The sequence below is a fragment of the Parasteatoda tepidariorum genome, chromosome X1 (assembly GCF_043381705.1).
Source record: "Parasteatoda tepidariorum isolate YZ-2023 chromosome X1, CAS_Ptep_4.0, whole genome shotgun sequence".
NCBI lineage: Eukaryota > Metazoa > Arthropoda > Arachnida > Araneae > Theridiidae > Parasteatoda > Parasteatoda tepidariorum.
In genome coordinates, this window is record NC_092214.1 from 8,575,853 (window position 1) to 8,601,833 (window position 25,981).

The following is a 25,981-nucleotide window of genomic DNA, read 5'->3' on the forward strand; positions in this document are numbered from 1 at the left end:
AGTGACCAAAATTGTTACTAAGAATCTATCAGAAGGTATTGAGGTGAAAGTTGGCAACTGTTTCAATTTAAAATGGTTGACTGGTAATAAATTTAAAATGATAATCAAGCCGCAACATCCAATAATTGATTAATTTTCTTAAATAGAAAAGTGGTCGAAATTTCAAAATTATATTTAAGAACAATTTAAATTTCACTGTCTAAATGCTTCTGCCACTTTAAATATTAAATAAAAGTCTCCCGGCAGAGTTGTTTTTAAATATCTAATTGATATCACAGTATTATATAGAACATTCCCCCCTACCCCGTCTTCTGCCCGAATCTTTGCTTATTCAGAGATTGTATACCTAGCTTAAAATAAGCCTTAATGCAAAATTCAAACCTGACGTTTATATGCATCATGAATTTTATTCTCGACTTGATGCCAATCACCCTTGTTTTGTTTTTTTTTACTTAGATCACTTTCCGAAACCAAGAGAGAGAGCAATGGAAGTCTTATTTTTCAGTACTGCTATTATCGACTAACATTTATCGTCAAAATATTTTAGTNCAACAAGGTGTAGATATTACCTGATTGCCAACTTTACAGATTGTACTACTCATGTTGAGAGCTATTCTATTTTAACTCAATGTTTCCAACTTAAGCACTATATTTGTGTTACTATTATCATTTTAGTTTAAAATGTTAAATTTTAGTCTATCTTTAACTAAAATTTAAGTCCTTGAGAATTTTATAATAAGTCTTAAAAAGTCCTTGAAAAGTACTTGAATTTTATTTTTATAGTAGAGCATGAACCCTGTGAATGTTAATTGTTACTGTGACTCAGATTTCACTGCTAACAGGGATGACAGACTATCAGTAGGTGGTATAATATTGTTTTTAGATAAAACTCCGATATTCTGGAAAACTTTCAAACAAAAATGTGTGAGTCTATCTACAATGGAATCAGAATATGTGAATTTAACTGACGCTACCTAAGAAGTAATGTGGATTAAGCTTATAATAGATGAGTGTGAAGAATTAAATTTAAAAGACCTAAATTTAAGTGATTGTATTATATTTAGTGACAATCAATCTGCATTTGATTTTTCTCAGTCACCTTTTGAAAATAGTCGAACGAAACACATCGGCGTAAGGTATCATTTTTTAAGAAATTTAATTTTTGATAAATTTTTTGCTGTTAAACAAGTTAGGAGAAAGTTTAACTTAGCGGACATTTTTACAAAACTTTTAACTAAGTTAGAAGTTGAAAAATTTTGTTCAAAAGTATTTGTGAAAGTTTAATATTCTGGATGGTTTCAGGAATGAAACAACTGTAGTATTAGTTTAAGGAAATAGAATATTTCTTTAGTTTATTGAAGATTTTGATAAACTGTATATGTGTATTTTCTTGTAAAAGTTGAAGGCATGAGAAGGGGCCGCATGTTAGACAAATAGAGGCTAAAAGGTATGAGGTTCGATTTACGGTCATCGATCTCATGTATTCAACTTGCGTCGGTAACGCCATGGTCTGCGGGGATTGGCCTGTTTATTTTCATTTGATGTTGGTTGTTCTTGCATGGATCATGACGTCACCTGCTATCTGTATTTAAGCTTGTGTTGAAGCAGATCATTTGGGTGTTCTTTATTTTCTTTTCGTCGTTCTGTTTGTGACATTTTTTTATTACTAATGTTTTTAAATAAACTCATTTCTTCAGAAACTTCGTTTCTTTTTTTTTTCTTTTTTTTTTGAGTTGTTGACATACATATATGATATTTTGAAAAACTCTCGGATGTCACATACATCGTTTTGCGCTCATCGTCATTAGTCTATGGCTTAAATCAGATTTCTGATGCTTTGCCAGTAATGAAAGTTGTGTATCGGCTTGCTGATATATGCGTTAAATCGATATGTCGCGATACATCAATTTATAGCCCAGTCCTAATTGTAACCTAGCTGTGTAATTTTAATTAGTTATACCCAGGCTGAAAGTAAGGCAGTGAAGAGAAAAAACTTATATTAAAACCTTTTTATTTTTAGCTTGTTTTCTTGAAGAGTAAAATAAGCACTTACTTATTTCTCAGGTGAAAAAAAAAAGTCCTTTTGTTGCACAGAAATAATGTCATAAAAATTTGCATTGTGCATTGAAACGTATAAGTGGTGTACCTGCAAGTGTTGTTCCACAACTTTCCGGTTACTAAATAACATGTATATCAACAACAAAAACCATTTGAGAAGGAAACAAAATATAATGCCTTCAGTCCTCTTATGAAAAAAAGTGAGTTAGACAAAGGCCGATAACTTAAAACCAATCTTTTGAGAAGAACTATAAACATCTTTATTTTGTTCTGCTGAAACACAACAATAAGGTGGTGATCTGGTGTGGGAAAGAGGCCACACTCTCTACAACCCCGTGGACATATTGCTTAATCAAAGAAACTGGTTTATGGAAGACTACATATTCCCAACATCAAGAAAAAACTGGCCAATTTGTAGACTCCATATTCAAAAGGAATGATGTGCAGGATATTATAGTTATTCCATGAGAAGGCTGATGAGTTTTAATTGCACCATCCTTCCCAGCCACCTGGGGGGTAGGTGGGAAAAGGAAGGAGCTCCCTTTAACGGAGAAGTAACAATACAAAAATCGAAAGCCCCGTGTGAAGCGCAGGCAGCCCTTACATAGTAAAATGCTATAAATAAGTTACACTTAGAAAAAATTAGAAGTTACGTTTAAATAAGCAGCAAAAAATAAAAGTTAAAGTTTTTTAATATTTTAGATAGTTACGGTTCAGAAACAATAAAAAATGTAGAATTAAAATATCTCATGCGCATAGATCACAAGAGCCGACACACCTGCTATTGTACACATTGAGGGAAGCAACATTCCAGTCCACCTCCATAAGGGAAAGTGTAGAAAATACCAAATTAACTCTGGGGACTATATAAATTTTGAGATCTAAAAATAGTGAGTGTCCCAATGTCACACCTTTATATAAATGTAATAACTGTTAAGAAAAATTTTGGTAGTCAAGGATATTTTAATTTTCTGTAAAACAAGCTGTAATGAAATGTTTTATTTGCCAGTTTTTACTTTTTTCCTTCTTAATTTATATCTAAATTTCTTTTCTTGATCAAGTTCTTTTCATGATAAGAATGTCAAATTACATAAAATTTACCATGTTTTCATTCGTAAAAAACATTTCTTTCAAACATTAGTACATATAAACAACATGTATTAAATTCATTATTTTTAATATATGATCTTATAAAAAATTACTAACCCATTTTTAGGGAGACAAAACATTGATTTGTAGGGAAAAAAATTTTGTACTATTTTTTACAACTCTTGAACTATATGCATTGAAATATTTATGTTTTCTATTTTAGGGTTTGTTTAGAAAAATCCTGCGAGGAGAGATATCTCCTGATCAAGTAGTACATATGTCTGCTACTGAACTTGCATCAGTGGAATTATCTAAGTGGAGAGAACAAGAAATGCAACATGTATTCTGCCATCACTTCTTTTTAATTTCAAACTTAGCTTATAGTCATAAAAGGAGTCTGTGGAGTAGAATATTTTTTTCGGTATTAAATAAGTCACAAAAAAGATGTTTTTAAAGTATTGAATCTGACAATTGTAAGCTAACTGACAACAAGGTGTAGATATTACCTGATTGCCAACTTTACAGATTGTACTACTCATGTTGAGAGCTATTCTATTTTAACTCAATGTTTCCAACTTAAGCACTATATTTGTGTTATACCCTTCGATTTTTAGAGTAATTTAAGGACTGACCATAATTTTTTTAAGTAGTTCTCATGTATGAAAAAATTATTGTGTTTAGTTTGTCAGTAAGTAAATTTTACTTCAAACCAAGCGCAGAGACTTTGCAGACCATATAGTGCAGAGGTCTCTAAACTTTCCTGAAATCTCTGAAATATCAATAATTAAAAAATTATTATGAAAAGAATATTACTAATCTGTATTTAGTAGGGGTACTTTACAGAGCTTAACGTAGTTAGCACTTAAAATATATGACAAATACTCTATTTAAATTGAAAAATATGTTTTATTCTCCTCTGCAGTTCTTCTTTATTGTAATTACTTTTATTTAAAATATTGCATGTTTTTATTTTAATATTTTGTGATAATGTTTATTTTGCAACTTAATGCTAAAAATCATTTGAAATATATTTTGTTTTCATTCGTAATCTTTTCTGTTGATTAGCTTATATTTTCATCCATCATTTGCAAACTATATAATATATTAACATTATGTAAATTTATTATTCATTATACATTCAATTTTCCAAAAAAAAAATAGTAGTAATTTCTTGAGATCTAAACTTGAGTTCTTTTGAACAGAATTTCAAAGTGCAGTAGAGAACCATTTATCTGGCATCCAGAAAACCAGGGGAAATTTTTGCTTTTTTCCCCCCGCCCTCTTAAACTAGAACGATTATGAGAAAAAGCGGAAATTTAACTCATCCTTGAAGTTGAGTAAAGGAAAATGTGGTGGAAGGGGGGAATTTTTCTCCCCAATTGCCCAGGGAAGCATCATTTCTTCCGTGACCTTGAAGATCTTTAGATCGAGAGGGGGCAGGGAGGGGACGAATGTTTTATTTTCTCCTGTATGTCAGAAAGAATTGTTTTTCTGATAAGCTGCCGTCAATCAAACTCAAAGGAGTGGCATGCTGATTTCGTTTTCTCTTTGTTTTACAAGGACAGGAGGTGAGGAAAATGCACTGCACATGCATGTAAGTGAACAGAAGATAAAGAAGAAAAATATATCTGCATACTTTACTAAGAAAGAATAAAATGGAAATACAAAAACGATTAAAATACGTCTACTTTTTATTCAATAATAAAGTAGGAAAATACTTAAGCTGAACTAAATCATTTAAGAAATACTCAGAATTTTGTAATTATAATTTACAGGGTTTCAGCGCACCTGGAAAGTCATGTATTTCAGTATTGAACAAAATTTGTCATGAAAAGTCATGATTTTTACTATTTTTAAAAAAAAATCATGGCAGGTCATGAATTTAGGTCTCCCAGTGTTGCAAGTGCTCCGCCGATCTGCGCCAATTGTGGAAACCTGCGCCTACATGCTCCAAATTGAAGTAGTAGGCTTAAATTGCACCGATCTGCACCAAAAGGGATATTTCCCCCTGGGTATCGCCAAGTCACAATTTTGCGGCAACCCAGCTACTGCCATGTGTGGGGTTGCTCTGGATTCATTGTGAAGGATTCTTGCACTCTCATGTGCAACTCTGCTTCATTTTGCATGATATTCTCAATTTCAGGTTTCATTTTCCATTCTCTGAAATGAAACCGAAACTTCCCTCGAGTTTTCGGGGACCAACTAAACATTGCTAAATTTTAATAGCAAAAGAAAATTTTATTTCTCTTGTTAATTTTATAGTTATTGAAGTGCCATCGTCTTTGTCAATGGCAAGCTAATGGCCTTCTTGCTCTATTCTATTTATAGAATAATACCCATGGTCTTACTTGGGGACCATTCACTAAGTACATATAATCATGTTGATCCTCAGAGCAGTTAAGAATCACAAAGCTTAAAACCTCAAAATTTCCATCTCCCTTTTATTCATTTAACTTTATAAAGATAAGAATTAATTGAGTTTCTTAAACATAAATTTTTATCTGAGGGACCATCCACTAATTGCATATTGCTTTTAAACATTTATTTTACTTTATTACTTTTTTTACCTATTGCATTTTATTATTGTGTTATTACTTTCAAAATTTTCAGTGCTCTTATTTTGATTTAGGAAAAAACTTAATAATATTTAGAGGCAAGGTTTTAAATAAGTATGAAGAAAGGGGCTTTCAGAATTTTTAAAGCAGCAAAAAAATCTTATGTTTTTTAGATTTGTCATTTAAAAATTCTTTAATTCATCTCTTAATGATTTGATTTCAAACAATTGATGTAAAAAATTTTCATTATCACTGATTTGTTAAATATTATAAGTGTAGGGACAATATAATAATTTACTTATGACAAAAATTTTTTTAGCTTCAATACTCATTGTATTTGCATTTAAAATTTATTTAATTTTATTAATCATTTCACTTATGAAATACTTGAATTTAAAAAATTAGGGACCATTCACTAGTTTACATTTGTAATATAAATTTATTAAAATTTGCTTAATTCTTTACATATTTTTATAAAATCAGTATGATCAATATTAATCTTGTTAATGTTTTGTTGAATGTACTATTACAAATAACATTTATTTAATTTTAAGAAAAATACACTCGATAACCTTAAATAATAGTTAAATTAAGTAGAATTTTTAATTACCTTTTGCAGAATTAAATAAAGTAATTATTAGTTTAAAAAATAGTATGAGCCACTCAATATTGAATTTATTTAAATTGGTTTTGGCAAAAGCTCCTTTTTAAGAAATATTTTGGCTACATTAAATAAATTTTTAGGTTTTTTTCAAACTGAGACTCCATTGATTCACTTGCTGTATGATGAAATGGTGTCTCTTGTTTAAGCATTGTTAGGGCGTTTTTTTAAAAGAGTTCTGCTCTTCTTAGTTTGAATGGAAAGGACTTAAAATCTTTGAATGTAGAAAACGCAGAAATTTGCCAAAATTCAAAATTAATAGATGTTGGACTAGATACCACAAATGCGATGAAATCCTTATCTTCTTCAGAAAAAAATTCTATGTATTTAGGTGCCAGGTCTATGGCATGTGCAAACAAGTTATTAAAAGTATTGCCTCTTGAAAATAGGTTACTGTACCATCTTAAAGTGTTGCATCCTGTAATGAGAATAGAAGACACTTCTATTAAGTCAATAAGATATCTGGCAGCAGTAACCCCATTCATTATAAACCCAGAAGAGGTATCTTTGCTACTGTTATGTGGAGAACCAAAAGGTTATTCTTCTGACTCAAATGAATATGCACCAATTGATGTGTTTTGGAACTATTTTGTGACTTGTGAATTGATGTGTTTTTGTGTGTACTTGCTGGATGCAATCATAAATTCATGTTTTGATCTTTTTTCTTTGCTTTTGTAATTAATACAACTTTCTCGCAGTTTTTGAAATTCTGATATTATTACAAATACATAAAAGGGGAATCATGCATTTGAGTTTTAAATTTTTTTTATCCTCTCAATTTGTGTGAATACCATCCTAAATACATGTGGTATTTCAATCATTTTATCAGCAAATATTCTATTTTTTTCAGTGTTTTATAAAAATCCCTATATTGTTTTATATATTATTATTACAACATGCAAAATCCAATTTGTGCATTTATTAGTCACTCTTTTCTGCAAAGATACCGCTGTTTTTTTTCCACCAACTTTTTCACAGTTATCGCTACTGATATCCACTTGGTTTTTTTTAGAATCTGTTGTGTACAATTAAAATTCGTCTACAAGCTAAATTAATTCCTAACCAGCTGGACATTCAGAATTTTAAAGGCAGCCCAAGTTGGTGCTATCATTTTATGAAAAGGAAAAAAATATCTGTAAAAACAGGGACCACTGCTGGGCAAAAACTTCCAGAAAATTGGGAAGAGAAAAAGATGACTTCTTGAAGTTCGTCAAAAACCTCATTGATGTGGAAAAATTTTCTCCTTCTCAAATTATAAACTTGGATGAAACACCTTTGACATTTGATTGCCCTGCTAGCAGAACTTTTGACACAGCAGGAACAAAGAATGTTCCGATAATTACTACTGGGAAAGAGAAAAAATCGTTTGTGTGCGTATTAGCCTGTACAACAGGGGGGAAAAGACTAAGTCCGTTGATCATCTTTAAGAGAAAAACATTAACAAAAGACAATTCCCCCCCACACACACACACACACATAATCCTGAAAGCAAGCGAAAAAGATTGGATGTGCGAAGAAATAATGATAGATTGGTTGGATATGGTGTGGAGGAGGCGGCCTGGTGCTTTTTTTCAAAGCAAAGGTTTGCTTCTAATGGACTCGATGACTTCTCACCTTTTAGTGTCTGCCGATAATTACTGTAATATTTTTTCGTTCATTGTCATATATTTCAGTTTTTAAAATCTCTTTTTTTTTGTGATGATGATGTGCAAAGTGCAAAAAAGAAGGAATGTATTTTTTTCAATACGTATATTCTTTTATGAATGCATAAAATTGGTAGTAACTATTTATCTTGAAAAAAATAATAAAAATTAGGTCCGAGAAACTACAGTGGAAAACAAAATTTCAGATAATTTCTTTTTTCAGCGATCAAGTGTCTGAGTGTGGATGAATCAAGAGTTTGATCAATTGTAATTTTTAATAATTCGGAGCAGTTCTAGGGTTTTTCTATGCCTGACTGATCAAACTAATTTGCAATTATATTATAGGCTTATTTTGTGTCCAAAATGAAAAAAATTTCATCTTCATTTTTTTTCTCATCTTCATTTACTGAATAACTTTTTAAGCTAATGATTGTATATTTATCTTCTCTGTTTTAGCTGAAATATGCTGATTATTCAGTAAATTTATGTGATTAAATCAGGTATAAAAATGTATATTGTTGTTCAAAAATGTTCAATTCTCAAAATATAGGTAATACCCATCTCAATGGCAATTATTTTAGTTTGCAAAAATACTTTGTTATTCTTGACATTCATTTGTATTTTCTTAGCATTTAGATATGATAAAACGAGTTCAGTTAGAACAACAGAAGTCTGGAAGTCTTTTAAAGAAAACTCATAAAGGAGAGGTTGAGATTGAAGATGATATAACCATTATTGAGGTAAAAAATGCTTGTACGGTATTGTGTTTTATAGTATGAAAATTGAAATTTTAAATTACCAAATAAATGCATACCATTTTATTTTCATATTTAAAGGGGTTGCATTAATCTCTTTGAATTATAATAATATTTATAAATGATTTTAACCACCAATACATATTAATTAGTAAAACAAATATAAAAATACATAATAGTTTTTCTAAATGAGTATCAACTTTGCAAAAATATAAAATTATTTTCAAGTATGATTATTTTTCTGTAATTGTTTTACTACTGCATGGAAAATTCGGAAAGAGTTAAAGTTGACAGGAATGTAAATAATTCGAAACAGACATTAGGCTCTTAAATATGGGTCAAATACAATAGTCAATACATACATTTACAAATACAATTATGAAAATTGATTTACCTTGCACTGACTGGCATAAAATCTCGAAATTTAATGATCTGTGCTTTATTTTTAAGGAGTTAAATGGATTTATAGTTTTTTTTTATTATAATTTTTTTTTTACCTAATCGGAAAAAGAGATTTAACAAAAATCTGGAGCTTTGTATCTAAAAAAGAAAGCATTCAAGTTTAGTTTCTGATATAGTCAAGTTTAACACACTGTTTGTGCAATGCTTTTTTTGCAGATGAAAATAGCAATGTCTCATAGCATTGTCAACGGCAATGTGTCGATGCATTAGTATCTGACAGAATTTTTTTTTATTGTTCAAAAGAAAATGGCATAATAAAAATCTAGCTTTGTTTTTACTGGCTTCTTTGTGTGTTTCTCAAGGAATTCCAGAATTGATTACACTTATATCTATTTTTTATACTGCACTTGTGTAAAAACTGGTTAAATAAAACTTTCAATGCTTTAAATAACCTTTCAAAGATGGCTGGTTAACAGTTGTACCCTAAGCTTTTCTTGTTATAAAATATTTCTTATGTATCAGAGGCAAATATAATTTTTTTGTGAGACCACATTTGTTTTTTCTTCAACATGGCCGGTACACACAAATTAATTGCGGAGGAATAAATTTTTTAATATATATATGTATACATACAACTCATTGATAACAAGACTGTAGGAATCAAGATGTTTCGCTTTTTTAACTACCTGCTTTACCAGCGGTTCCCAAAAGGTTTATATAGATACAGATCAGCTGCTGGCAATTCAAATGTGCTTACTTGAAGAAATTTTAAGTTTTATCCATTGAATTGAAATTCTTATAAACAGCTGAGTGAATTTAAGAAATGATTTATTGATTTGAATTTTTATGAAATATGCAATTTTTACTGTGATGATACTATTAAAAAGAAAGTGTTAGGAATTGAAAAATAGCTATACTACCGATAAATTTTTACCATGCATTTTTAATTAGAATGTTCAGGTTTTGCCATTTTTCATTTTCTGTTCAGTTTACAAAGGGCTCATCCAATAATTTATTTTTGTAAATGTCAAATGATATTATCTGGCATTCGGTGTTAAACTATACCACAGTTAAACCTTGCTATAGTGAACCATTTACGAACCCAACAATATGTCCACTATAAACGAGCAATTAAAAAAAAATTTAATAATTGTAGCATATAACAGTTATATTATTGAAAAAAGTAATTGCAATATAAAATTATTTGTTTAAAAAAAATAAGCTAATTAAATAGACAATAAATCAAAAATTAAAGACAAAACTACTTACTTAGCTAAAAAGTGGCTTTATTTTATGAAAGAAATTAGTGATTTTTGATTGAAGGTAATTTGATTTTAAGTAAAATTCTATCTACTATCAGCAAAGAATTTAGGATTTTCTGTAGAGAAAAAAAAATTTGAAATATTTATTGCTGACTTTACTGAAATAGATGGTGCTCAAATTTCATTTTCTTTAAACTTCTTAATAAGTTTTCTGCCTTAACTTCTTTTGTTTAATTTCAGAAAAAATGTCATCATAGGTAGGGGTATCAAAAGTGCACACTTCATCCTCACAATATTCAAATTGCTCTTTAACATTCCTAAAGAAAATACTTTGCCATGTTTTTCTAGCCACAGAATTATTGGTAAAATATCTTCACCATCTTAGTCTTCCACAGTGGAGTCTTTTTCTTCTAAATCCTTTGAAAGATCTGTGTTTCAGAAACAGCTGCAGATTGTTGTTGGTATCACTTTTCTCTTTGATTTTACCATCAAAACGATTGCTCAAGAAGAGAGATGTTGTGTTCTGTGTTGTTCTCTTTGTTGTTTTTTAAAATACGTAAACCTATTTATATCCTGTAAGGGGACTTAAGGCTATAAATAATGCCCAGTTGTTAGTAGACGTCGTATTTGGGGGATGAAAATGAGCTTAGTGCACTTAAGACTTCCTAAATGGAGTGGCTTGTGCAATTGTCAACTAGAACAATTTTACGTCTTTCTTTTGACAAATCTCTGTCCCACTGTCGATTTTCTTCTAAAAAAATTGTAAGTCATCCATGCTTCCTGATTAGCCTTATAGTTTACTGGCAGTTTTTTAAAATTCTTAAAGTACTTAGATTTTTGAGAGTTATCTATGATAATTAGTTTAGACTTTTCTGAGTTGTACATGTTTACACATGCAAGAACTGTTATTCTCACTTTAGAGAGTTTCTTATTAGTGCATTTTTTCCCTTTAAATTTTAATAATTAATTGGTTGTCATTTTGTAAAATAGTCCAGCTTCATCAGCATTAAAAATGTCTTTTTCTTCATAATTCTGTATAATATCCTGCCACACTTTGGCTTTCCACTTTTCTATATCCATTGGAAAAACATTTATTTCTTCCCTAGCAAATTCTTTTATTGTAATTTTTGTTTTTCAAATCTATCCAGCCATCCACTGAAGCACAAATTTTTCAGCAAACTCATTTGCTTTAGTTTGAAGCATAGTCAGAAGGAGGGGAAAGCAGGCGTCACGGAGATTTCTAACCCGCTGAATAGTGAACCATTTTAATATAGCATCGTCTATGTTTTCTCTTTTAGCACATTGTAGTTTGTTTTTTTTTTTTGTTGTAGAAACCATATTTTTTTTGTGTGCGGCAAAAATCGGACTGTGTTTCTTTTCCAAATGTTTAAAACTGCAGGTTTTAAGAGGAAAAATTCCTTATACAGTGCCAATTGATTAGTTTCATCTCTAATACATTTGATAATTTTTATTTTGTCCTCAATCAAAAATGCTTTCCTTCTTATAGAATTCGCCATTTTATTGCTTTAGAAAAAACAAATCTTCATGTCTCAAATCGATAAAGTAAGAATATGAAGAGAACAGTTGTAAAACAAGCTTTAATTTTTCCTCTTCTTGATTTTCAAGAGGGATGTGTAAAGAATAGACACTTGTAAAGATAAGAGGGTTCCAAGAACAAAGTAGGGGATCAGGTAACGAATTGTAAAACAAGCTTGGTGGAAAGAAAAGAAGAGTGATTTATTCCTATTTCTGGGAAGGAGGGGCATGAAAAATAAAATTCAGCAAACACCTTACAGCAGTGTTTCCCAAAGTGTGGTACAAGTACCCCCAGGGGTACGGGAACAGTTTAGCAGGGGTACGCGTTCTTATGCGAAATATCTTGCAACAAACGAAAATTACAAAAAATTTTATTTAAAAACAAAGCTAGCCATGAAAATTTACGATTACCTATTTTTCTATTGGATATTTTTTGCAGAGTTAACAGTTAATAATTAGTGGTGTCAACAGCCAGTTGTGATTTTTACTTTTTGTGCGATTTTTCATAGTAAAAAATTCATTCATTTTTTTATTAGGGGTACTCAGTGTTACGAAAAATTTAGAAAGGGTACACAAAAGTCATAAGTTTGGGAAACACTGCCTTACAGGAACATCTTGCAGTTCCCAAGTTTTAATTCAATGCTGCCCCAAATGCTCAAATCTTTAAGCAAAATAGACCTCACAATTACAAAGTATATGTCGTGATGTCTCTTCTTCAAGATGACAACCTCGACAAAGAGAATTAGATTAAATTCCCATTATGCATAGGTGTCTCCTGAGGAAGCAATGTCCAGTAAGAAAACCAATGATCTTCCTCAAACTGTTTCTATTTAGCTTTTAAAGCTCTAAAGCTCTTTTTGATGTCACTAGGACTGTCATGATTCAGCTCCTTGGCTTGTCTCTGACCGCCAGCGACACGCCATTGATCATGGGCAATTTTGCTATAGAGCTTAAATATAGATACCCTAAAAAATATGGGAGAAATTCCCAATGCAGGTTCAGGGCCCCAGAAAATTGCACTAGAGCTAGCCAGTGCTGCTTCATCAGCTAGCTCATTTTCAAGAATACCCATATGTCCAGGTACCCAATGCAGGCATACACTGGGCTCACCTGTGGGCTTACCCTGTGCTTGCCATTTAGTTACCCAGTGAGGGGTATCCACTGAGCACCATTTGGAGGCGGCAGGCATTACCCCTGTCATTTCATTAATCTTAGCGTTAATTTATTTCTGATAAAATTTGCTGAAGTTAAACTTATTTTTGGTTCAAATTTAATATATTACTAAATTTAACACTTTCATATTCTTTTAAAGTTGTTTTTGCATTTTTCTTTTTTAAAACCAGAACAATGATTAGAATAAAATTTCTAAGCCTGGCTTTCGAAGATATTAATATTTATAAGAAAAGGGTGAGGCATATTCGCAGCAACGGGCGTTAAATCGCGAAACCTAGAAAGCCCTCTTCTATGTATGTTGTATCACGTTTTCTTTGATCTTTTTGTTATAAACATGTAGTTTTTTTTATTTTGTCTCATGCCGTCTATCAATAAACATGCTGTTTGTGTGTTCTGGTGATTATTATTAGTTCCACTGCGTAGTTACGGCCTCTCAAAAATTAAACTGCAAAAGACCATAACATAATTCTTCAAAACAATTTTTTATAAAACTAAAATTTGTTTATTAAGGAATCTAAAAGTTAAATTTTTGTTTTTGTTTTTTTTTTGTTCGAATTCCATGGGAATAATTAATGTGCTACAGCGAGTGATAAATGAAATCCCCTTGGGTAGTTAATATTACCTTTTTTATTTAATATAAGGTGATTTCGATTTTCAATGTTAAATTTTGCTATTTCATTCTTAATATCAATTTTGTCGACTAAATAATGGTTTTACTGTTGTATTCTTTTCTGTCACCTTACAATTTGTTTTAAATGTTACATTTGTACTAAAAAATATCTTTTTATAATTTTATAAATGTTTTAATACTATTTTAAGTATACAAATTTTGATTTAAGAATGCTTAATTTGAGTCTTGAAAAAAAAAATTGTTTTTAAAATACGTTTTTAAAATTAAAAAGAAAAAAAACTACCCATACATTTTTCTGTTTATTGTAAGGAATAACATTGATTTGAGTTAAAGTGTGAAATTTTATTTAAATAATACTATTCTTTTCTTATATTATACTATAATTTATTTCATGTGAAGGTTAGAGCAGAGTAAATTAATGCTTGTTACATGATTTTGTATCACAATTTTTTTAATGTACCGAATTTCTATTGAAGAGAAATTAAAATGACTAAAAGGTATTTTTTATTATATTTAAATTATATTATTGATGGCTTTATAACTAAATATACTACCTAAATACTGTATATTTAGCATAAAAAAGTAGCATTAGTAAAAACCATAATGTGAAATTGTATTTAAGTAATTTATAACAGCATTCAAGGAGTTGCAACGAATCCAAAATACAACGATGAAAGAGTTAAGTTTGTGACATCATAAAACATGTCGCAGAACAGACAGCAGAACATCCTCAGCAATAGAACAACCTTATATGTCTACTAATCTTACAGTTTGACTGTATATGGTGTTCCTACAAGAACAGTAAAATTCAAATTGCAGTTATATATTGTTTCTTTTTAATTTAGTGTCGAATTTTTTATGTAATAAAATAATTATGTATAGAAAAACACATCTGGTAAATGTATTAATAATAATAAACTGGTGTTGTCAATAGCTAATAAACTGGTGTTGTCTTCGCAAATTTATGTCCCTTCTTTGCTTGCATATTTGCATTTTTTTTTTTAAATTATAAAGCACAAAACTTCTCCTACTACTGTACTAATATCAGTTATAAAAGAAATTTTAATTCATTCTGAACTTTTATTTCTTTATTGAGGGCAACAATAACTCAACAATTTGCTTTCTTTTATTATCTTCAATTTTATTGCATGCTTTTTACTTCTTCATTCAATTACTTTCTTAATATTTTGTAGTTATATAAATTCTTTCATTATTTTGCAGCAAGATGTTTTAAAACCTGTTCCAAAAAGTGACACCGATGAAAGTTTTGACATTGATAAAGAACAAGAAGACTCTACTAATGATACGACTCAACTACATCGTTCTCATTTGTTTGATTTGAATTGCAAAATATGCACTGGCAAAGTTGCACCACCTCCTGATGAGAATATTCCAAAGAAAGTTCGCATTGCTCACTCAATATCTGTTGATGCTAGCTCTCCTAATACAACTGATTTAGTATCTCGAGTCGTTGAAAGAAAATCTTCCATTTCAAGTACTGGAGATGATTCTTTGGACCAAGAACCTACTTCAACTGTATCTTTTGGGTATAAACCTTCTGTATACTTCTTAATTGTGGTTGCATAGTGAAATAATTTTAAGAAATTCAGATTTAATGAAACTAGTGAGAAAAGTTTTTACTATAATGTGCATATTCAAGAAGTACATGATTCACTCATGCTCAAACTCATAACTTCTAAAATATTTTGGCTGTAATACTTCTAAATATAGATAAGTCATAGTCTTCTAAATATAGATAAAATATTTAAAGTTGAAAGTTGTTTGATATTTTGAAATTTTATGTAAATAATTTTGGTAAACTTTATTTAATAAAATATAAATTAATGCTCACCTTAAGGTTAAATTTCAATTGTTAGTTTTTCTTTAAGAAATAAGATCAATTAGTATCTAAAAACTTAGTTAATAAAGTTAATAGTCACATTTTAGTAATTTAGAATAAATTAGCCTTGAAATTAATATTGTTGTTTTTTTTAATTACTTTACTTAGACTTTATTTTAGTAAATTTGTAAGGTGTAAAAAAATGTTCGAATAATGAAGATATTGAAGTGAAATCATTGAAAGACTCTTTATGAGGGAGGAATTTTTAATGATTTTTGTTAAGAGCATCTACTACCATTCAAATAAAAATAAACATTCTTTTTTGAATGGAAGAAGGTGTGGAGTGAAATTCTGATTTCTTCAGTAAATGAAATAACAATTGAACAACTAGAATGATTTTCAATGTAATGATAAAATCTTAATGCATTATCAGGGCCCGACTTTGCCTAATTGGGACCCAGGGCAAAAGCTTCTTTGGGGACTCCCTCTACTTCAGTAATGAAGAACTGAACCTTATTCAGGTTTTTAAATTTTTCACCTCATTATATATAACAAGAAAATTGACTAAAACCTAAAAGAGATATTAACCTCGTATGCCCCTGCTTAGTCAAGCTCTGTGCATTCTACTGTCACTTATGTGATGTGCTCACTTAATGTATCTCAATTAAGTTGTTATATTGCTCACTTGATCATTAATACTGATACACAAAAACATCCTTTCTTAAAAATAAACATGAATTTTTTTGATACATTCTGATTTTCCATTCTTGTGTGAATCATTAATGTTTACAAAATTTCTGATTTTTATTCTTTAAAAAAATATCTTCTAACAATATCATCTACTGCTTTTCACTTAGCTCTCTCTTTATCGTTAACTACAAATTATTGAAGTAAAATAAACTAATCTGAGTTTTGTTATTATCATCTTTAAAAATAAGCTTTATATTAGGATAAAATAACTTAGAATGTGTGGGCAACATTAAAACACTATTTATTTAGCATAATTTAAAAATTTCATGATTGGAATAAAATCCTTAGATAATGTAGATGCATTTAATTTTTAACTTGGAATTACCCTGCTGTTGGAGAGCTGAAGGTTGTGAGTTAGATCCTTGCAGCTAATTAGACAACCGGCATGTATAAGCAGCCAGACACTTGTTAAATCGGTCATGGCTGAAAATTCCCTCATTTATTGTGTGTAACATTAGAGACGAGAGCACCAACTCAGGCACTGACCAGATCATCTAACCCTGGTCAAAATTATTTGGTATTCCTGCCATGGCTGTTAAAAGATAAAGCCCTGAAAAACGGGGCTATGTGCTTGCCAATTGCTGGAGTGTGTATCAATCACATGATAGTCTCATATAAAAAACAATGAAACTGGATCTGTTTGCTTTAAAACAGAAAACCGATGTACACTTATGTTATTCTATGGGAAAATTGTGCTTGGCTAGGAACTTGCTCAAGTAGCACACCAAGTAAAAGGTTAAATGGGATAAAAACAATTATACTCTTAGAACTTTAATTTTCTTGTCAGTTATTTGGGTGCCAAAGCCCCTAAAAATTCCTGTCTGGCATCAAACATGTTAGTCAGTATTTAACATGAAACCAAAAAAGCTTTTATACTATTTTCCACTTCATAGCATGCTGGGACCTGAAAATTAATCCTTGCTCTTGGAAATTTTGCATTTTTGTGGAACCTTGCTCTTGAATATTTTTTACATCTCTTCACAAAAAAAAACCTCTGAGTCTAAAATATGTTAACAGTTCCCAGTACTGTTTTATTTGGTCTGAAAACATAAAATTGGTAATAAAACTAAAGTAAAATTGGCATATTGAAATATAAGTATATCTTTCAAAAATTGATGCTTACGAGATGAATTATTAAAAAAAGTGTGTAATTTTTACCTGTTTTTAGATACAATTTCAGCACTATCCCTCTCTATATTTATTTCTGTTTGCAAATTTGCTTTTTGGGTTACATTCGTAAATAAATATTATTTCAGCGTTTTTATGCTTTTAAACTCCTGATCAGTTGTGGATTTATCCTCTGATATTTTTTACTCATATTCATCATTTTCATCACTATCTCCGGGAACAAGCATTAAATCAGAATTTGAAGGAATTGAAAAGTAATGTGATGTGTGTTGCATTCGATATGCACATCATTCACTTCAGAAAATTTTCAATCATGCAATTTTATTCTGAGCTACCAATGTTCCCAGCGAATACAGAGAAGCCTGTTTTTTAAACTCATTTGTAAAGCATTTTAATCAACACTATTCAACGCTGCAGAAATCAAATTCCAGAATATTTATTTTTGATTAAGAAGCGTCTTGCAGGTCACCTGAATCCAGAAAAAGAAAAATTTTTAACAAGTTGTTCAGTGTAATGTTCTATAAATGATTGGATTAATCTAAGATTCAGAAGTTAAAGTTTGCTGGAAAAATATTCTTGCAAATTCTACAGTTTAAGCTCCCATATCTGCTTTAACCACCTCTCCTATGCTTTGTGCAGCCCATTATCTTCCTGATTTTGACTGTAGGGGAAAATACCCTCTCACAAACAAAAGGACAATAAGATAGAATAAAAAGAATGTCAGAAAAGCTTCAAACAGCTAATAAACAAGTCTATCTCTCCTTTTTTTTAATCATTGTTCATTGTTTAGTTGTATACAATATATAATTATCAAAAAGTCATTGATGTACTACTTTTTTTAAAAAGGATTTTTTTCTAGAAAAAATCACACCACCTGGTTCGGGTACACATGTTAACTTTATGGGAAATTTCAAAACACTGGAATTTTAGTGAAGAGTAGCAGACATTTTTATTTTATATGGCAATTTAAAAAAATTATGCATATAATTTACATGTGATGTACAAGGCTGCACTCAAGGAAAGGAGAGTGGGAACAATAATTGTCCTGAGACCCAGGACAGCTGAGTTCCCGACCTAAATTATTGCCTAAACCATTGAGTGTATCAGCGTTTTTTTAAAAGAAAATTTCAGAGAATTTCTTTAAATCTGTATAAAAACTAAAATTTTGTATAAAAGGTCTTCAAAAATTCTATAGTAAATTAAAATAAGGATTTTTGTGCTTTACGGATAGGGTCTGCAACAAATCTTGTCTTGGGGCCCGTAAAACCTTTGTTCACCTTTGTATGTAGCTATCTTCCTTTATGGGCCCAGCATAAACACACATCAGGGAGCGAGGGCGCTAAACTAGATAGTAACCGGTTTTACCCTGCAATCAGAGGTTATTGATATGAAACAAAACAGTGCTACTTATTGGGCTAGTGTTTTTTAGGGTATGAGTATTTAGTAAATGTATAATACGATGCACTAAAAATAATTTTTAAAACTGTAATTACCGATAAATTAATATACCTTAAAAACAAAAAAACAAGTAGTATTGACATTGAACGAGTATGTTGAGTATTGACATAGTAAAACAAACTTATATATATAGCTCCTTCATGAGGAGTCTGCACTTGGCACCGCCTTTATTATGCTATATCCGATGATACTATTACACTATTTTGGGGAGAAATATGTAAACAACCATGTGAAAGATTGCTATTTGACAATTCTTTACTTTGCTGCAATCTTTAAGTGCATTTTTTAACATTAAATATTTTTTAAATGCTGATATATTTAAATTTATTATTAGAACTATCTCTAGTAATATTTAGGAACTTACAGCATACATAATTCTTTTTATGTGACTGTAAGCATCTGCTATTTAAATACTTTTCTCCAATTAAATTGGAAATTTACTATTCCTTGCTGTAAAGCAGTTTTAGGGAAAAAATATTTTAAAATAGAAAATTCTGAAGTAAAAATGTACAACTCTCAATTATTTTTTGAGAAAAACAATAAATGAAATCACCCTACAATTTTAACTTGCGAATTGTTAATGAAGTTTTTTTTTGTAATAAAAATAGAGTTTTACAGAAATACACATTAATGAAACTTTATTAAAAACTATTTTTTTTTTAGATATACCCATCATAAAATTCATTCTCTTGTCACTACTATCCCCATTTAATAACTATATATTCAAAATAAATAAAAAAACATACTGTAATTAAATCAAAATTAAAATTCATCCGTAATTATTAAATTTTAAGAAAATAATGAAACACAAAAACTAAACTCTGGCTTCATCTTTGCAAAACATTATTTATTATATTTCTCTCTTGATTGAATAATTTGCTCTTTCTAAGATATTATGCTGTGAAAACAGAATTTTTAAATTTAAAGTATATTGAACTAGCTATAATAACGAAAGATGTAATAGCAGATGATAAAGCTAAGTAAGTGACTAAAGAAAAAAAATTCACTGTTTGTATTGGCGTTTATAAAAAGGTTGTCTCGAATTCAAGCCCAGAGATGTTTTCTCTGACTACCTGCATGCTATAATGAACTCTACATCCGAGAAGGTTGAGCCAAGTGCCAACTCCTGGTGAACAATCTACGCAGACATGTGAATTATTTAATAACACAACAATATAATAGGTCCTTCTTCTTGACTAGTAAAGTGTAATTCAGAGTTTGTCCCCTAGAAAACAACTAATTTCACAAAAATCGAGATATCTGGTTTTATCCCACTCTCCTCCCCTATATGGGTGATTCTCACGAGATATGACAATTCACTGTCCCTTGCTCCAAAATCTAATACTATAATACTAAAAGAACTTTTTTTTGAAAAAAAAATTTATAAATTGCATTGCTGTTAGCATTTTAAAATGACTTTGCACTAGCATTGACTGTTTTGTATAGTTAAAAAATTTAATTGAACTTCAAAATGTCATTTTCCTGGCATGTCCCAAACAATGCTTCCAATAATAACTTAACTTCAAAACTTCCCATAAATTTTTCAATATCCAATTTTTTTTTTTATGTCAACCAAGTGTGAGCATTTCTAGAATATAAGCAGAGGGTATTATTTACAAAAACTTTATTTAAAATAATTTTTTCTGTCAATATCTTGTTTGTCCCAGGACAAACTCCTGGCTACTTTTATTTAGTGGTTTATAACCAAAATAGATAGAGCCAGCAATCAATATCTTATGTTAATAGATTGATTAGATACCCTCCTATATGAACATGTCTTATTACATGAATAAAGAACCAATTTTCTGGTTCAAAATCTATTTCAAAGATTTTTTCAAGGTGAGTAGGTTTTTGTCTTGTCATTTTCCTAGCTTCTTGAAATTATTAATAAAATAAACTACATAGATTTATATGAGTTATTTTAAGAAATCCTGTTGTTTTCTGCAGAATATGAACGTCTTAGGCCAAAATATTAAATTAAAGTACAGTTATTTGCTATAAAATGGCTAATTTGGCATTATCCTGGCTGTCATTTTCCTGGCTTATAATGCCAGGATATTGAAGTGTTACTAGAAATTTTGTTAACTGCTAATAATGTAAGGAGGGAAAGCAAATATTAACCTAATACCAATTTTATGTATGATTGTAATATTGGATGTAATCAAAGTTATTTATTTATTTAATGATTGATTATTATACACAATCTTATTCTGTACATATCAGCAACAAAAATTTTTTTGATTCCTTCTACAGTGGATAAAAAGAATTAATGTAAGCAATTTATGGTCCATCTAACATAAAGGCTTAAGTTGAGTTACTTACTATTAACTTAAAATGACTTTTTTAAACTTCTAAGCTAATATGTCATTTTCCTGGCATTCAAGATTTGGTGAATTTCTATTTTTTTTTTTTTTCTCGAGAAAATGTCAATAAACTACACTGCTGTCTATAAGTTATTAATAAGTGTAACAAGAAGTTTTCAAACAAAATTTTAGATTATTTTGAAGACTTTAAATTTGAAGAAATTTTTTGGTCTGAATTGTCATGTTTAAAAAGAATCATGCATATGCTGTGCAATCACTAAATATTTGTATTCGGAGTTTTTTTTTTTTCTTACTAGAAATGATTTTTTTAGTTTCTATCTGATTTTTTTTAGTAATTAGTTTCTAGTTTCATTTTGTTGCTCTATTTGAGTTTTATGTCCGTTTGGTTTTCAAGGATGAGATTTTTCCACTTTTTTGGCTGATTTCCGCTTTTGTCTCTCGAATATCAGCCATTTTACCAATATTCCGCTTTTTCTGAAAATTCAAACTACGTAGCTGCCAACCCTTCTGCATTTTTACTTATTTTAGCTATTTTCTTTTCTTTTGTGTGCTGAAAATAAGATTTTCTGTACTTTTACCCCCCCCCCGCCAGATAGTTTGTATTTTCTTAATTCAGACATCGCTCCTTTCTGTTTGCTGGCACAAAAGCAAAGAAAATAATTTTAAAAAATAGCGTTAGATTTGCGGTGAAAATATTTATTTGCTCATTCAATTAATCCTATAAATTTTTATTTATTATGGCTAAACAGAAGCAATTCAAACAAGCCTTTTAGAAATTCCAAGTCCAGAATCTGCTAATATCTCGATTCTTATTCACACGATTTCAATATCAAACATTGATTTTCTTACATACCCGATTTAAAAGTTGCATGTTACGATTCTTATGCACGCGATTTAAATATCATACATTGCGATTCTTATTTATGAGATTTTAAAATCCAATATCGCGATTTGTTTATGCGTTTTTGAAACATTATGTAGCGATTATTTATGACGCTAAGACATTGTGATTCGTATTTACGCGATCTAAAAATTACGCAACATGATTTGTATTTTTGCATTTTTGAAACCCAATATCGAGTTTCATATACACATGATTTAAGAAGCCACATATCAGGGTCCATATTCTCTCAATTTAAATTCAAATATTGCAATTCTTATTCACACGATTTTAAAATCATGCACGTGATTCACGTTTATGCAATTTTAAAATTAATCATCAAGATTTATAATCACATGGTTTAAAAATTGCACTTTTTTGTCAAATTTTTGGATATCACAGCTTCTACATATTATATGTTATATGTGTATATATATATATATATATATATATTCATTCTTGGATTTCCTCTTTTTTACTTTCTAACTACTCTCATCCCTGGGTTTTAGTTTATGATTTTTATATTTCACTTAGCAAAATTAATTTCTGACTAGTTTTACATATTTAAGGTCTCTCAATATTGATGAAGAAGACTGTCAAATTATGGAATCAAAAAGTGCAACTTCGGTTTGGAAAGGATTTATTTTTATGCAAGATATAGCAAAATTTGTAACCAGTGCTTATAAAGTGTCAGGACAAACAGACCGCCTTCACTCAGTAAGTTTTGCAAGACATTCTTATATTTTAATTATTATGTCCATATCACAAAAAATACCTTATGAGAAAATAACTGAGAAAATTTTGAAATAGTTTAAAAACATTTTGGTTTAGACCATGGTTTACATTTTGTTTAGGTTAGCTGAAACTCACCTCTCCTGTGAAGTGTATTTTTTCTGTCATCTTGATATTACTGGGGGGGGGGTGAGTTTATGCATTTTTTTTATGTCAAGTCGATTGATGCCAAATCCAATTTAATCAAAAAAAGTAAATGTTATAAATATTTTTAAATATAAAAAATGTAATTTTTTAATTGTACCTGTTTGGGTAGTTATGTTTAAAAAATTGAAATCATAATAAAATATGATGATGATAAATTTTTATGTATTTGCATATTTCTATAATTTATTGCATGTTATCAGTTTAATTTCTTGTAAACAGATTTGACTTATTTTAAAAATGATTTGTTGACCTATCAAATGGTTTCGAGATATTGTCAAATTGTTGGTTTCAAAACAGCTAAAATGTTTAAAAAAAATAATAAATAAGTTTAAAAAAATCATGAATCTTTGTTATTTGTTTGAATAAAGTGCTCACATTCTTTTCTGCAGATAATAATAAATTTACGAAAAAATTAGATATTATAATAAGTATATTTTGTGTGATCCCATTGTAATTAGAGAATTAGTAAATAATATTTTTTTAGAAATTGTGATTTTTGGGTATGGATCCTTATGGTATGGATTTTGGCTCCTAATAACTATGCATTAATTTCTTTTACCAAGTCTAAAATTTATCAGATTTCAGTGAATGACGGTTCTACATTTTGCTGCAAAAGATAAACAACACCTTTAAGAAGTATCTAGATAAAGACTGCTAGTAGAGTAAAAAACTGAGTTTTTTTTTTTAAGAAAAGAGTCTTGTTTCATTGACTTTTGTGGGTGCATACCAGACTTACTCTCCAAACCAATCTTATACAAGAGTAAACATAATGTTTGTACAAGACTTGTCATGCCCTTTCTTTATCATAATCTTAATTTACATGTGTTGCATAGATGCTATGTTTATGAAAAGCACTTTTGAGCACTGCCCTACTTCCACCAATGGCTAATGTTTTTTTCCCCAGCTGTTTAAGAATGTGTGATTCATTTTCTATTATCTTAGTTGCTTGTACATTCTGAGGTTCTGTGACACCTGAACACAAACCTAAGACTCTCTCTGTTGCTGTCCAGTATCTTAATCTCTTAACCATCCATCCCCAGTTTCAAATGTCTGATTTATAAATTCCATGCCATTCTGGCCTATAGAACATCAGGCACGACTTCCTGGATATGGATAATTTAAATTGAACTTAACTATATACATGGTATGGCTTGAAAATAATGTCACTGATTTTATGGTGAAACTTACATGCATTTAAGCATACATATCCTAAGTGTAATCAATAAAGAGGGCAATTTGTTTGCACCTCATTCCAATTCATCACCAATTAGTAGCTCATTTGTCTCTACCTTCTAAAGGAATATGGAATTTTTGTGAAATTCGCGTTGGTCTCCAATGCAGTGCGCATCAAATTTTGTGTGAAACTCAGCAAGTTAATTACAAAAACTTTTTCTATGATAAAATGACCTTTTGGGATTATTGTTTATCAAAATGCCAAATCTAGCGATGTGACAAGGCCTTTTTTGAAGTCTGCAAAGAAGATAGCCACAAAACTTTTGCAGGAAGACCACGAATGACCACCAACGACCAAAATGTAGCACATGTGACTGAATTCCTGGAACTGAGTCTGTTGTCTGAGTGTTCACTTATTGGCACTGGCAGTAAATTTTCTAAATAGGCACAACCTGACTTTGGGAACAGTTGAAAAAGTCAATGTGATTACAGACCATGCCACTGCACCTTTTTCCTGATTTTTTTTTAAGTAGTTCCCCTGCTGCCTTAATACTTTCACCTGCCTTCTGCAGAATTCTTGTTCTGCACTTGAAAACTCCCTTGAAAAGACATCATTTTGAGACAGTTGGCAAAGTCAAGTTTGTACCAAGAATGTTCGATTAAGAACCTATTTTTATTCCTTTGGTATTTGGCAATTCACTAGAAGGAATATTTTTTAATGAATTTTTCAACGATTGTGATAAACTTAATACATTTTTTTTGGTCATGTTGTACATAAATAGAATGTTTCTAACTTGCTGTACTCATAAGTTATTTAAAAATGTCCAAATTTGATTCTGTTTGAGTTTTTTAAACAACAAAATATAGTTTTCGTTGCATGTAGGATTTTTAAAATAATTTTTTTCACAAAATAACAGTGTTTAGAATAAAAAATTATATAAAATTAGCTCTTTTCTGGGGATTACTCAGAACCAGTTAACCCAATTAACAAATCTCTGTGTGTAACAAAAACTAAATTTAGTGTGAACATTGTATAAAAATTTGAAGTGAATCGGGTGAAAATTGTGCTAGTTAAAGAAACTTAGTTTTGAGTCTTTTAAGTCATAAGAAACTTAGTTTTGAGAAAATTGTGTTACAAGTTTTATGATAAATAATGCATATAAATATATAAAATTTTACAACTATAGTGCATCAATACCCGGTTCATAAAATGCTTCTTCTCCACCATTTTAACAATGGCTAAACTAGTCTTAAGTGCTAGTTTAGCCCTTTTTCTTCTCGATCTCTCCCCATGTGACACCTAAATGTTTTTAGACAAACAGTCAAAATTCTGCAGTCATCTTCATTTTGAGCATATTCTTTGGCTGCTGGTCCTGCGTTTGTTTCTAATTGTTCCAAGTCTGTCAATACATTTATTTCTAATTGTCCAAATTTGTTAGACCCCACAATTTAACTACATTACTCTTTTATATGCATATAAAAAAGGAGTGATGTAGTTAAATTGTTAGGTCTGACGAATTTGGACTATATATATATACAGTGGGGCATCGTTTATACGACGCCGAAGGGACCACCGAAAAACGTCGTATAAACGATAACGTCGTATAATCGATTTTTACTTCTAAAACTGAAACTAACTCTGTTTTCAGTTAATTTTAATGTTTAACGTGTTGATTTACATAAATTTCTAAATTAGACAAAGCAAAACAAACAAATAACCAAAG

The 25,981-nt window shown here is 29.9% G+C and overlaps 1 protein-coding gene across 9 annotated transcripts in view; it reads left to right on the forward strand.

Annotated features, from left to right (window-relative positions):
* The window catches only part of LOC107447713 (protein partner of snf), a 146,431-nt gene that overhangs the window by 93,584 nt on the left and 26,866 nt on the right, over positions 1 to 25,981 (forward strand). For all 9 annotated transcript variants that reach the window (XM_043049291.2, XM_043049287.2, XM_043049290.2 and 6 more), the window contains 4 exons: positions 3,371 to 3,487; positions 8,636 to 8,746; positions 14,987 to 15,312; positions 22,715 to 22,862. In XM_043049291.2, coding sequence (XP_042905225.1) covers positions 3,371 to 3,487; positions 8,636 to 8,746; positions 14,987 to 15,312; positions 22,715 to 22,862 — 702 coding nt within the window. The remainder of the gene's footprint in view (positions 1 to 3,370; positions 3,488 to 8,635; positions 8,747 to 14,986; positions 15,313 to 22,714; positions 22,863 to 25,981) is intronic.